A 13,851-nucleotide genomic window follows, 5' to 3' on the forward strand; every position below is an offset into this window, starting at 1 on the left:
CATCCTCCTGGGGCAGCATGGAGCAGAGGAGCAGTCTCATTCTTGTGTTTCCATGGCCAGCTCAGGGCCGTGACTGCAGGCCAAGAAAACACTGTACAGCTTTCATTCTCTCATTCAAATAAGAGTGTCCCCACTGCCCATTTGTGACTTTCCCATCCCACCAGAGCTGGCTGAGCCATGGTGCCTCTGCCTCATTTTGAAGACCTTCAGGGTACCAAATGGTTTCCAGAGCAGTGTGAGCGCTCTGACCCTGACAGGGTGGCACCAGCTGGGCAGTGACAGTCCTGGGGCTGCAGTTGTCCTGTGGCAGGACAAGAGGGCTGAGCTGTTGGGTTGAGCTGTGGGCTGGTGCTGCTCACATGGGTTGCAGTGGATGGTTGTGTGCCTTATCTGCTTCCTGTTAGTGCAGGATATATAGCAGGGCTGGCTGTTCATCATGCTGCCTTTCCCTGTAGGATGAAGGCAGAAGTGAAGCACAGCTAACGGCAGCAGTAAGTACAGCGCTTCCTATGCGCCTCGTGTGTTACAGCATGTGTGGCTTTGTGAGGATGCAGGGGCAAAAAGGTATTAATGCTCTCATTATTTATGCAAACACAAGAATGGTTCCATGTCCTGGTTTCATTTAGGCATCTTCATGTGCTATTAATGGCTAGAAAATATGAAGGTGCCTCATCGCTTAGTGAGATTTGTTGCTAACAGAAGCAGTACTTAGACTGCTCAGGATAGTGGGCTCTCTTGGCAGGGCAGGGAGACAAAGAACATGGAAAATCTATCAATAATCAATTCTTTGTAAAATTCAAAAGGAGAATATAAATTGCAGACTGTACCTCAGGTTAGTGTGTATTTTTTTAAACTGTTTTGGGACTTTTCTGTTCTGAGTGCTATGGAAATGCTCCTTGGATTCATCAAGCTGTCAGCAGAGTATTTGGAAATTATAAATTTTGCCATTGCTGCCATAGCATCAGCTTTTCTTGCTGAGAAGTCAACTATTTAAAATGAAAATATCAAAGCCTGCCCAAAGTGCTTGATTGATTGATTGATTGATTGATGCAACGTGCTCCATTCCTGTTCTGAAGCACAGCCTGTCACTCACATTGCTTTGTTCTTACAATACTTTGGCATAGGCATTGCTCAGCTCTACCTTCAGTTTGAGATGTTATGGACATATTCACATCAGTGGCAAAAGGAAATTAACTTACCCTTCATGAATTTATGGTATTTAAGTTTGCCCATTGCATTTGCTTTCTGTTAAGCATACAGTTAACCTATTTTCATTCCAATTAGTTGAAAACTAAGGATTTCCTTCCTTCTGTTTTGAACTGATATGTAAGAGGAAATCCGTAGATGTTCCTGTTTTGAGTAAACCTTTTACTAAGGAGTTCTGCTTGTGCATTTAAAAAAAGAATGGAAAGAAAAAGCTTATGTTGATACAGAAATCACACTAGAAGTAGCAGATCCATTTCTGAAGGCTTTGCAGCCAAAAAGCACAGTGCAAAAATGCTCTCTCCCTGTTTACTTTTAACCTCTGGTTTGTCTTGGATCTGATTCTTAGTAGGCGGTGTTATCTTACAGAAATTGCAGCCTCTCTCGCCACCCCTTTTGTGTAAAGGGTCCTGCTGTAAAAGCATGAAAATGCATCCTCCTGGATTGCTGTTTTTCTTCTTAGCAGCATGCTTCACTCCCACAGCTGACTGCCAGAGTCAGAAGGTAAGTCTGCCGTCTTTGTTTAAATGTTCATTGAGAAGTTCTTCATATTTGGATGGTAGCATGTTAGGAAATAGTCCTCTCCACAACTCTTTTTTTTTTTTCATTTACATTTAGTTAGGTGCAGAATAAAATCAGTAAAAACTGTAGGGCTGTGAGGTATCTTTTTAGTCCAAACTCAGGAGCTAAATATAAGGTTGAAGGGAGCTGCTTGAGTTTTAAATCAGATTAAATTTGTGTCTGTGTTCGGCATTGAACTTAAAAGAAGCAACATCAGAGGGAAATCCTCAGCATCTTTGTCTTCTGCTAGTTTCAGTATGTGGGACAGGAACTTTGTATCCATCAGGACAGATCCATAAGTTTCCCAGAAGAATTTTACTTAAAAAAAATTTTTACGATCTCATCAATTTGTCCCTTTGCAACAGTTTGTTTCAAGTATATTTCCCAAAAGCTCCTCAGTAAGGATTGTTGAATACTTTCCATTTTATTTCAATTTTGTTGATTTTCTTGTGATTTCTTCCCCTCTATTCTTGTGTTTAGCAGCAGCACATAGGAGAATGTGTGATACCTTTGTAGATCTGTTCTCTAGACTCTGTGGTGAGGCAGCCCAGTTCCTGTGGGCTGGAATTCACACTAATTCACTTTATGTTGTCTCCTGCCATACCCTTCTTCGTGTCCTGCTGTTGGAGGAGTGAACTGGCTGCTAAGCCCAGAGTTGTGGGGGGCATTTGGAAGTTCCCTGGGCAGGGGGAACACCCTGTGTAGGGTTGTCTTGTCTTGAATGACACAGCAGGGCCTTGTGGGGAATGGACAGACCTGTGAGTCTTAAGGACTTGATTTAGAAAAAGCCAGAGGACTGGAAAGATGCTTCAGTGTCAGACCTTTGGGTGGAAGCTTCTGTATAGACTCTTTCATGAAAGGGCCATAAATGAATGCTAGGAAGGCTTGTAGGATCATGATGGTGACTTGAGCACAAACATGAAGTGTTTCTAGGGGTGGATTTCACCTGTCTGGAGATGTGGGTTCCAGGCAGATGGGTTTCAGGTTGTGTCCAGAGGCATGGGCTTGTGTCTTCAGCTGCTGTAAGGGGAAATGTAGGTCTCTCTGCATGGAGACACTCTGTTGATCTCTGCAATCACTGAGGAGTCTGGCTTGGCATGAAACAGTTACATTATTAGGTATGAGTACCCACTTACAGAGAAGTTAAATGGAGCAGTTAACTTAATCCCAGAATAACTCAGTTTTAGGGTTTTTTCCTCAAAAATTCCCTCTTTATGGAGAAAGAAAAGAAACATTTGCAAAGTTATAGTGGGAGATAAGGAAAAATAAGGATCTAATGAAGCTTTCTCTGACAGTTTAGAAAACCCATTGGATCTGATTAGAATAAAAGTGCTGTGATTCCACAGGAGGCTTTTCTTGGCTCACAGGGGCCATTGAGAGAGGAGAGATTGTGTGCTACCTGTTTATCACTGATGTGACCTCAGGACTCAGCTTTAATGGTTCAAACATGACAGTGACTCTTATTCTTATTTGGTTTTTCATACCTCTTGCTATGGGTTGGGGAAGATGCAGCAGATGTGAGAACCATGGGAGTTTTTCTGCTGGGAGGAGGCCAATCCCAGACTGTGCTGGAGGAGGAATGGAGGCAGGTGGGAAATGAGGAGAGTGGTCTGAGCATCCCCATGTTTCCAGTGCTCTGCAACTGAGATGCTGGGAAACCCAGGGCAACAGTAAATCTCATGTTTTGTGATTTCTGAGCCTGACTCTTCATCTTCACACTACCAAGTGTCTTCCTTGAACGAGTGTGAAGAGTTTGTGTGTCCAGGAGCTGCTGCTCTGTTCAGCTCCAGTGTTATTGAGAACTGCTTGGGAAGGTTCATGACTATAATGACTCGAGCATGTGTCTGCAGCTCTGTTTTGTAAAGGACAAATGCCCTGGAAACTTGGTGATTCATTAGATAATGGCTATTTCCAGAACTGGCTCCCAGGATTGTTGGAGCCGAGCACTGACGTCCAAATATGTTTTTCTTTCTTCCTTGACATTTTTACCATGCAGAAGGATTTGTGTTATGGTTTGGGAAGCAAAGATAAAGAGTGAAAATGAGAGGAATGAAACCAGCCCTTACGAAATAATACTTCCCAGCTTATTCTCCTGAGGTGGAGTACGAGAAATGAGCACTTGAGAAGTGAGGGACATCTGTTCAGAGAGGAGGGAAGGAAACATTGCAGCATCCAGAAGCTTCTCTGGGTCTCAGCTGAGTGCAGAGAACAGTGGTAGCTCTTGCACAAGCATTTGAGTGCTGGGAGAGAGCACAGGACAGCCTGGAAGAGAGAGGCACCCTTAACTTCTTTTGGCTACTGCTGGATGTCTTCTGCTTTAAAATTTTCATTTTGGAGATGTTTGAGAGCATCAGTCCTCCTTTCCTGTTCCTTTGTAAACAGACTGTGACCCAGTCCAGCTCACAACATCACCTGATCAGAACAGTGACTGTCACCAGGCAGCAGTGCTGCATCACAGGGACAGATATTCCCTCATGTCACTTCCTTTCCAGTGGCTTTGCACTTAGGAACCAGTCAAAGATAAGCCCAAGGGAGCAGTTCATCATTGTTTTCCATGAGGCTGTGCCCCAGGAGCCACTTCTGACTCAAACTTCTGTCTGTCTTTCATCCTTTCCAGAATTTGAATATCCAGACTGTTGCATTTATGTTCCTTGATTCCATCTTCTGCTTTTCTAAGAAGAAAAACTCTCCAGAAAATGACTGCTTCATCAGTTCTGTCACTCAAATTAGAAGGGAAATATTTTTTTTAATACTTTTCCACTCAGCTGTTTTCTTCCTCTTTCCTCCTGCCTGTTGCTGCTGACACAAGCATATTTCCTTATAAAAAGGGGAAGGTCTTACTGGAAAGCTGCCTAAGCTTATCTAGTGTCCCAGTAGGGTGGGGGGGATTCCACAATAACTGTCTTGTCTTAGAGGTCTGCAAGTAATTAAACATGCCAACAGGGAGGAATAGTAGACATCCATCTCTCCCACTCTTCATTTCCATTGAGAAATGGAGCCACATTGATGGAGAAAAGAGAAGGGAAATAGAATAATATGTGAACAATGGTGTCTTCCTGCACCACCATGACAGAGAATACATTTACTGGTCCAACTGTGTCTGATGCCTGAAAGTACAGATGAAATAGAAGGTTGGAGAATTTTAATTTAGTGTTTTGTGCTCTATGTTTAGTGGTCTTTTTGATACAGATAGGGTGGCTCACATACCTGGTAGAGGTTTGTGGCATGATTCTAACTCACAGGAAGGAGCCCACATTTGTATTTCTTGCTCAGGCATCTTCCCATTCCTTTTTCTGAGGCATTGTCTCAGGAAAGGCTAACGCTGGGATTTGGTGGAACCAAAAGGACAGGAGCTGTCTGTTCAGTGAGACCCATGAGCCTGGCTTCAACTGGCTCCTTTCAAAAGCCCAGCTTTAATCTGGAGTCCTCGTTTAAGATCCAGTCAGATGGTGACCCCATCAATGGCCCTGCTGGTCTTTAGAGGCAGAGTACTCTGGAGGCAGCACCTTGTTTGCTCATCCATATTGTCTTCTTCTCTGCTTTGCTCCATGAAAAATGGGAAATCTACCTGCTCTGTGCATAAGGAACAGCAAAGCTGATCTCTGTTCTGCTGGATAATATCAGTAAAGCTGGTGCTCACAGGGGAGATGGATCTCAGATTGTTTTTGAGCTCTTTATACTGCAAGGGGGTCCTTGATATAAGAGGTTCTGGGGATTTTGCTGCCAGGGGAACTGGAGGTTGCTGTATGGTAGAAAAGCCTCAGAAGCACAACTAGAAGTTAATATCCATGGGAAGGGCAACCACAGCCACAGAAATAATTTCCTTCACTGGGCAGCATTCTTGAGTGTATGGCTCAAGAAGGTGGATCCATAAACATGAGCAAAAGCTCAACAACTCCAGTCAGGGGGAAGGAGTTGGGAAATATTCCAGGGACATGTCCCTGTGGACCTGAGACTGGAGGGTTATCTCTCAGGAGGTTTTCCTGACAGGGTCTGCTGCCTATCATCTGGGAGGGCCTTCCTGAGCTCTTGATAACTGATGGGAAGCCATGGGCTTCCTCCCTTGCCTTGAGGCAAATGTATGTATTTGGGCTTAAGTTCAGAGGAAGCAAAGTTGAGATTGCTGATAGGAATCCAAAACAAGGAGTTCTGGGGACAGGAGGGTTGCTGCATTAGCAGCATTGTTCAGGATTGGCTTTAAAATTCCAGATCAAGGCCTCTCCCAAAATTTGATATGTTTTTATTTTTAGAAAATACAATGCCTGTAGAGGGACAGTTGAGATGAGCTCTGGGTTTTTTCCAGTCAATGACCTTCTGGAGCATACACAGCTCATGCCTCTCAGCTTTTCTCTGTCATCAGCAGTGGCAAATGCTGTCTTTTTTCAAAATTACCTATGAGGTTTCCATGCAGTTGCTTGCTTCCACAAGTTTAGAAATTCAAGGAAATGCTTTTGTAGCAAAATCACAAGTTTTAATGACAGGTTGGCATGTGATGATGATCATTCACTCTTGAGGCTGTACTTTGCCATCTGTGTTTCTCTTGGAAAAGCAAGGTTGTGCAGGGGTGCAGGAAAGCCCTGTGAGGAAAACTAAACCCCTAAAGTCATTCTGGTTGGGTGGAAGGACTTACTGATTTATTCACCAGCCATATCATATATCCAAGTGTCCTACCTGATCTTCATGCCAATGTTTATGGACCAAGTGTCCTACCTGATCTTCATGCCAATGTTTATGGAGTCCTTCTCACTTGGGGTCAAAGCATTGAGGTGTTCATAGGGATGCAGAGCACCTTTCCTTTTCATCCACCTCTCTGTGCCTCCTCACAGACAGTTGCCATGAGAAATATTTCTGTGAGCAGCTCCTGGCTCTGGGAAATAGACTGAACTAACACAGTCAGCTCTGCAGGTCCATGCAACAGCAATGAACTGGATTTTATCAGTGGCATGGAAAAGATAAATGCTGTGTTGCCTTTTAATTCAGTGTCTTCTGGCAAGGGTTATTAACTTAGGGCTTGTCCTCACATACCAGTCCTACATGTTTGTAAAAGATCAGCTGAAATTAGCAGTGCAGAGTTGTGGTTATTTTAGAAATGGTTAGAAACTTTGCTGTGGGTCATAGGGGAAGATAAGATAGCTGTGATCTGCCCTGTTGCTTCTAGCTGAGATCCAGTGGACCCAAGCATGCAGCGCCTTGGCAGGAGGGTTTAGTCCATGGGAGAGTGTGCTGCACTGGCCACTGCCCTCCCCAGTGATATCTAACTCATGGTGCAACTTGATAAAGATATTACAAGATTGGAAAGATAAGTTCCTGGGATAACAATTTAATCTGGGGCTATTTCCGTGCTGTTTTTTCTTTTTAAGTTAAAATCCATGCGGTGCAATGTCAAGACGATGTTCACCATGAGTACAGCGTGTACTTCTTGTGCTGCAGTGCCTAAAATGTTGTGTCCAAGAGGCTGGTCAAGGACCACCCAAAGACCAGGGATGGGGGACTGCAGGTAAGGCCTGTTTCCTAACTGTGTGATGCTTTTGGTGCAGCCCTTCTATGCAGGGAGTAGTGTGCTCTTCAGGAGAACACACATGTGGTTTTGAGCTGTAAAGGTCCATGGAGTTCTGTTTCAGATGGGTTTATGGCCCCTGTTATTGTTGCTTTTGTCTCTTTGCAAATCCCACTGACTTTTGGCTGGGCAGGTTCTATATACAGAGAACAAATTAAATGACAATAACCTCTTAACTTGCCCCAAATAACCTGAGTTTGTTAATCCTGCTGTATAGCCATTTAACAGAGGTCTGTCTAGCATAAAAACCTGTTTCAGACCCAGAATTCCTTAGTGGCTTATTAAGAAAAAAAATTAATGATAGTTCCCCTTGTATATCCTCCCAGCTTCCAGCAATAATCCTCTGAACTTTTAACCTTCCTAGTTCACTTTATGACAGTTGCTTGTTCATGTGTTCCTTGCTCATACTCTGTTGAGTTTGGCAGGTAGGAAAAGGATGAAGGAAAACTGAATTTACTAGGAGGCTTTTGTAAAATGAAACACTATAGATTATTGTTTGTGTATGTATTCAGCAGTGAATGTTAACTGTTAATATAAAGCTCCATTGTCTGCTCTTTCTCTGATTCCCTCAAAATACTTTAAAAATAGTGGTGGCAGTTTTGCAGTTTATAGCAGTTTTTGCACACACACAGGAGTCAGATGAAGCCAAAGCAGCAATGCTATTGAGACAATTTCCAAGTTGCATTTGGGAAGGATGTGGTGCCAAAAATAAAATGAAGTGTAAGAATAATGTGAGTCTATGCAGCTTTTCTGAGTGTTATCTGCTCTTGTGGTGGTTGTTGGACAGACCCAAGAATAGTTTTGTAATGTGTACGTGCAGAACAAGAGGCAGTGCCACCAAGGACTCACCCAGTGTGTGGAGGGGGGGATGATGGGTTCAAAAGAAGATGCTTCCTTGAGAGATTTAAGGCATTTGTCCAAGATTTAATAGAGAATCTGTGAATAATATGGCTATTAAATCCAAATTTACTGCATTTTGATCTGGAATCTTCAGTAAAAGACACAAAAGGATGAGTCCTGAAAGGAGATTTTGTTCTTTCAAATTTATTTTAGATGTGAAGTTGAATGGTGAGTCATCCTGGAAATCCTACCTTTTTTTCTGCGCTGTTTAACCCTTCAGCACCCAAGGTTTCCATCCTGATGCAAGATCCTGTCTCATGCCCAGTCCCTGACAGGTTTCTTCTAACCAATCTCTATGCTTGAATCAATGGGCCTCTCTAAAGGAGACATAACTGGAGTGAAACCTCTTGTGTGTGTGCATGGAACAGGGATGAGGGCCCTGCCTTCCCTTCAGAGATCAGGGTACTGCAGTGGGGTTGCCTAGAAACCCTCAGGCAGGTCTGTGCTGAGTTTGTGGTATAATCATAATCTTGGATTTGATTATTCTTTTTAAGATACTCTGTCAAGTTAGGAGAAAATACCCTTTCCCTGCCAGGGTGCCATCGCATATGTACTAAGGAAATTGAGGAGAAAAAGTGCTGTCCAGGATTCTGGGGTACAGAGTGCTATGGTAAGTTTTGGGGTTTTTTACAACAACCTTCAGCTGTTGAACAGGTCAAAGCAGTTTTAATAGAGGCATTAAATATATATTGAGGTTATTTAATTTTCATTATTTTTGAACACTCACAAGGTCTCCATTATTTGTCTGGGAGCATATCTGTCTGTTCAGCACATAATCTCTATGCTCCAGATGAGTTGAATCCCCTTACATTTAACACATAACATAACCTCCTGTGGTGGAACTTCCTTTTGTCTCTTCTATAAAAATAAACTTTTGGAAAGGGATGTTTTTGTTCCTCTTTGCAAAAGTTTCCAAAGGAAGAGGAAGATCTTTCTGATATCCCTCTTGTCTGCAGCGCGTGTGCCATGTGTGCTGCGCTATAGTCTGGAGTCAGTCAGCCACAGAAAATACTTAGCAATTCCAACCCAAGGTGAAAATAACAATCCCAGAACTCCCACTCAGATTTATGCCAAGTAATGAGAATTTGTTTTGTCTTGTCTCAAAAATCCAAAATCAAGACCTACTAAGCTGAACACTTCTCACGTGTTTGACTGACAGAATATGGAAAGGCCCCCTCCAGTTCTGCAGAAAATGGGAGACTGTTTGAGTGCTTGAGCCTGTTCTCATACTAACTTTGAATAAGCAACTAGTTTAATCAGAGAAATTACAGATTTCAGAATTATCAGAAATAATCCTCAGAATCTGGAGGTACCCCACTCTAAAGATGTGGAGACCCTGTTTTTCTGGGCACACTTCCAGCTCTCCATAAAGTCAAGGAGAGCTGAAAATGCTCAGTGTCTTTGCAAAGCAGGCTCCTGTCTGTTCCTAGTTCCAGAACTGCCCTCACCCCTCAGTGCTGCTGGCAGCAGTGGCCGAACCTCAAAAAATGTTTCAGTGCCTTTGTTGAAATTTAGTTATCGCTTGTTGGGACTTTGCTTAGACCTTTCACCTGTGGGCCAGTGTTAGGCATGCTGGATAATTTGCTGGTGAATTGACCTTTGTTTTGTACAGCTGGAATACCTGGGGCAGGAGGAGATGGGAAGGTGCTGGTTATTCAATTTAATCTCATCTGTCCTGTCTCTTACCTGCTAGAGTGTCCAGGTGGCTCTGAAAATCCCTGCAATGGCCATGGGACATGTTTGGATGGTATACAGCAGAATGGGACCTGCATCTGCAAGGTGAAGGCATGATTTTCTCTGAGGGTGATGTGCTTTGTCAGAGGGAGTTGTTTGTGTGGTGTCTGTGCAGGAGCTCTGGGTGGAGGCTGCCCTTCTGCCTGGAAGGCATTTGCAGCTCCTCTCATCCCAGCATCAGTGTCTGTGGTTTTCCTGCAGCATTGCTGTTGTCAGCAATAGCACTAAAACACTGTTGATGATGGTGTGGAGCTGGGAAGAATCTCAAGGGTGAAATAAGGAAAGAATTGCATTAATTTAACCCCTTATCAGTTGAAATAATTGTATCTGTCCATGGCTGCAAGAAGCCCTGAAACACTTGGCTGTTAATGAACTGTATCCAGGTAGGCAGAGACTCCCTCTCTCAGGAGAAACAGGAGAGATGAGAAAGAATTTAGGGCAGATATTTTTTTCTTTTTTCTTTACTACTCCAGGCTTAGTACAGCCAAAGTATAAACAATTGAATTGAACGGAATTGAGCAGTGCTTCTAAAATGTATATGGTAATGAATCAGTGTTAGACTTGAAACTTTCCCTGATGAACTGTATATTTTTACAGCATTCTTAATTAACAGCTCAAATCCTACCTCTTGGACCCGTGTTTGAGAAAAGTTGATTTTGGATTTAACTCAAAGACACCTTATATCAACTAAAATGTACGCTGAAAGTCCCTGAGCCCTGTAAAATCAGTGTAAAAAATCCCACTGGTATCAATGACCTCCAGATTCCTTTTTCAGACAGATATCAGGAGCCAGCTGGAACTTTCCTGTCTGTCTGTAATTAGGACATTATTTGCTCAGTGCCCAGCAGAGTTTCCTGTCATTTGCATGCCCTCTGTGTGTCAGCTTACACTGGGTTTTCCTTTGCCACGGGGGCTGGTTAGTACTGGAGCACTGAGCAGATCAGTTTTCTTCTTTGTGTTGCTTCAGATATCACAGAAAATCAAAAATGGGGAGAGACTTTAAACTGTAATGATGTATGAAACAATAGAATGATACAGAAAAATAATACCTGACACATTTTGGGGCCCTTCTAGGAGCAATACAGTGGGTATGGCTGCCAGAACTGCCGGGATGAAAATCGATTTGGCCCAGACTGTCAGTCAGGTAAGAACAAGTCATTCAAGGGAAACCTCCACAAAAATAGCTGAAAACAAGGAAGGAGGAGGAAGAGGTTGAGTGAGGAAGATGCTGGAGAGGGAGAAAGTGGCAGAGAGCTGGCAGTGTTCAATAGCACATGTCTGGGCATTTTGTCTTTCTGCACTGTCTTCTGTGTTCTGCACTGTCCCACTAAATAAATGATCCTCAGTCTCTCACTCAAACAGTCCATTTTTCCTATTGTAAATCTCTCTCTCTCCCCCCTTATCCAGGCTGTCCCACTTTCCTCTCTCTTTCTAGCCAGGCCATTACCTGCATCCCTAAAACAACCCACACTCACGTCCCAACTGTTTTTCAGACTCCTATAACAGCTCCACTTGTCTCCCAGCTTTTTCCTTCCTTCCTCTATAAAAACATGATTACACACCATGCTGCCTCTCATGTATGGCAGTTTGGGAAGTGAATTATGGCAGTGCAGCCTGGCTGTTACAGGAGCCTTTTTTGTCTAGCTTCTGCTTCCTTGTGTCCACACAGGTGAGATAGGTGTGACCTTGGAGGTTGTACCCATGTGTTAAAACAAACATCTGAAAAGCTGGTCTAGGTCTTGCATTCAGAACTGCTCTTATCTCTTCTTCTTGAGCTCAGGACATGCAATTTACCCTCTCAAAGCTCTGACTGGCATGGCCATATTTTAAAAGGAGCTAGTGGGTTATTGGTGGGAAATCAGGATGCCAAGTGCCAGGGCAGCTGGCCAGTGTGTTCCTGGAGCCCTGTGCATTGCCTGGCAGCCCAAGGGCTGAAGCTTTGTCTGTACTTCCCTTGCAGAGTGTGACTGTGTGCACGGGGAATGCAACAGCGGCGTCGCTGGGAATGGGAGCTGCACGTGCCATGGAGGCTACACAGGCCCCAGGTGTGACCAAGGTAAACACACTGGCAGCTGCAGAGGGGCTGGGAGAGCAGCCCCATGATGTGGGCTTGGGTGTCCCTAAAGGGGCAGGGTGGCACTGGATAGGTTGGGAATGTAGAGGAAAGATGATTTGAGCACTGGAGATCAAGATAGAGGGAAGAACTGGGGTCTACTCTTGGGTCTACCCACTTTGTGACAGGGGTTAAGATGTACCATCTCTGTATGCCTCTTTGCTTTCTCTGGACACCAGCTAGATCTCTTCTCTCAGCCTTGGCGTGCCTGACTACCTAGGCTGCCAGCAACTTAGAGCTGCCTGCACTGCTCATATCCTCTGGCTTTTGTGCCAGTTTGGGGTCCTCAGAATCCACATTTGCCTTCATTTCCAGATATTGTGTGAAGTGAATTATATCTCCTACCAGTGCCCCACATGCTCAAAGGGAAACTCTCTTTGCTGTGTGACTGCAGAGCTCCCCCTTTGCAAAGGTGTGACGTGCGAGGCCAACAGTGAGTGCGTGGTGAGGGATGGCACAGCCCTGTGTGACTGCAAGCTGGGCTACAGAAAACAGGGCAGCACTTGTCAAGGTGAGAAATTTCTCTGTGACCCTCAATGGCTCTGTTTGGAAAAAATTCTATCACACTGCTGTCTGCAGAGGAGTTTGGTTACTGTGAACACAATGCCTACTTCACTGCAGAGGTTGTTTTAAACCATTTTTTTCAGGAATACACATAACATTAAGGGCTAAGCTTTTGGCTCTCTTCTCACTTGGTCATAAAAGTAAGAAGTGAATTAGAGTTTCAGGTTCCATCCAGCACTCACATATAATTATGCACTAAGTAGTGACAGCAGGATGTTGGTGAGTGAACCAGTTAAAAAGTGTGGAGTCAAAGGAGCTCTTCACTGACTTCAAATTCAAGTTTTGAATTGGTTTCCTTAAAAGAACGTTGATAAGATGCATGTGATGAGCTAGCTATGGATAGATGTTTTCACTGGCTCTTTACAGGTTTTGCTGACCAAACTGCAGTTTCATGTATCCTCAGACATGATGCAAATTCAGAACCAATCCAAGCATCCTCTGTCACTCACACTTCTGTTACTGAAGTAACATGGAAAATGTGTCATCCAAATTCCTCAGAATAAAAACCCCCAAATGTCTGCTGTCTGGAATGATTTCATTCCCTGTGAAATTTTAGAAGTTTAACGGTACAAATTCCTTATGCTCCATTCTTTCCATGCCTTACAGTGTGCTGTGCTGCATTAAGTGCTGTTTTGAAAACAGAAGTTTGGTTCTGCTCACCTCTAATCTCTTTAATTGCAGCTCAGGATCCTTGTACTCCTTCTCCATGTTCCTCCTTTGCTGTATGTAAAGTTCTTGGACCACGTACATATGAATGTACCTGCAAAGAAGGATTTCAAGGAGATGGAAAGATTTGCCAGCCCATCAACCCTTGTGTTGACAACAATGGAGGCTGCCCAGAAAACTCCACAATTTGTGTTTACAGACGTCCAGGAGAGGTAAGGCAATAACATCCAAAATTGTCCAGGGGAGATCTTCACATGAACTGATGAATGTGTTGGTCAAATCTGCTCTCCTCACCTCAGATTATGCAAAGGGAAACCAGACAGCTCTTCTGTAGGATTACTCACAGGGTAAAAGATGGTGAATGCAGCTCTGTGATCACTGTGTTTCCTTCCCTTAGGCAACGTGTGTTTGCAAGCCTGGGATGAGTAGGAGACCTCCTTCATCCGAGTGTTTGGCATTTCCCAGCGACTGCCGGCAGTACCTCTGCGATGTGACTGCCACCTGTGAAGTTGACGCTCAGGGGATTCCTAGGTAAGCCACTTTGAAAACTGCA

General features: G+C 43.9%; 1 protein-coding gene across 2 annotated transcripts in view; it reads left to right on the forward strand.

Moving 5' to 3' along the window:
• Positions 1-460: 460 nt before the first annotated feature.
• STAB1 (stabilin 1) overlaps positions 461-13,851 on the forward strand; it is a 51,645-nt gene continuing 38,254 nt past the window's right edge. The window contains exons 1-10 of one of the 2 annotated variants that reach the window (XM_059480266.1): positions 461-491; positions 1,573-1,707; positions 7,125-7,261; positions 8,716-8,831; positions 9,915-10,000; positions 11,030-11,099; positions 11,916-12,011; positions 12,463-12,579; positions 13,314-13,510; positions 13,696-13,829. In XM_059480266.1, coding sequence (XP_059336249.1) covers positions 1,627-1,707; positions 7,125-7,261; positions 8,716-8,831; positions 9,915-10,000; positions 11,030-11,099; positions 11,916-12,011; positions 12,463-12,579; positions 13,314-13,510; positions 13,696-13,829 — 1,034 coding nt within the window. In that variant the 5' untranslated portion in view covers positions 461-491; positions 1,573-1,626. Of the gene's footprint in view, positions 492-1,555; positions 1,708-7,124; positions 7,262-8,715; positions 8,832-9,914; positions 10,001-11,029; positions 11,100-11,915; positions 12,012-12,462; positions 12,580-13,313; positions 13,511-13,695; positions 13,830-13,851 lie in introns of both variants that reach the window. The other variant, XM_059480267.1, reaches the window with a different exon arrangement.

This window comes from Ammospiza nelsoni, chromosome 11 (assembly GCF_027579445.1).
Source record: "Ammospiza nelsoni isolate bAmmNel1 chromosome 11, bAmmNel1.pri, whole genome shotgun sequence".
Taxonomy (NCBI): Eukaryota; Metazoa; Chordata; class Aves; order Passeriformes; family Passerellidae; genus Ammospiza; species Ammospiza nelsoni.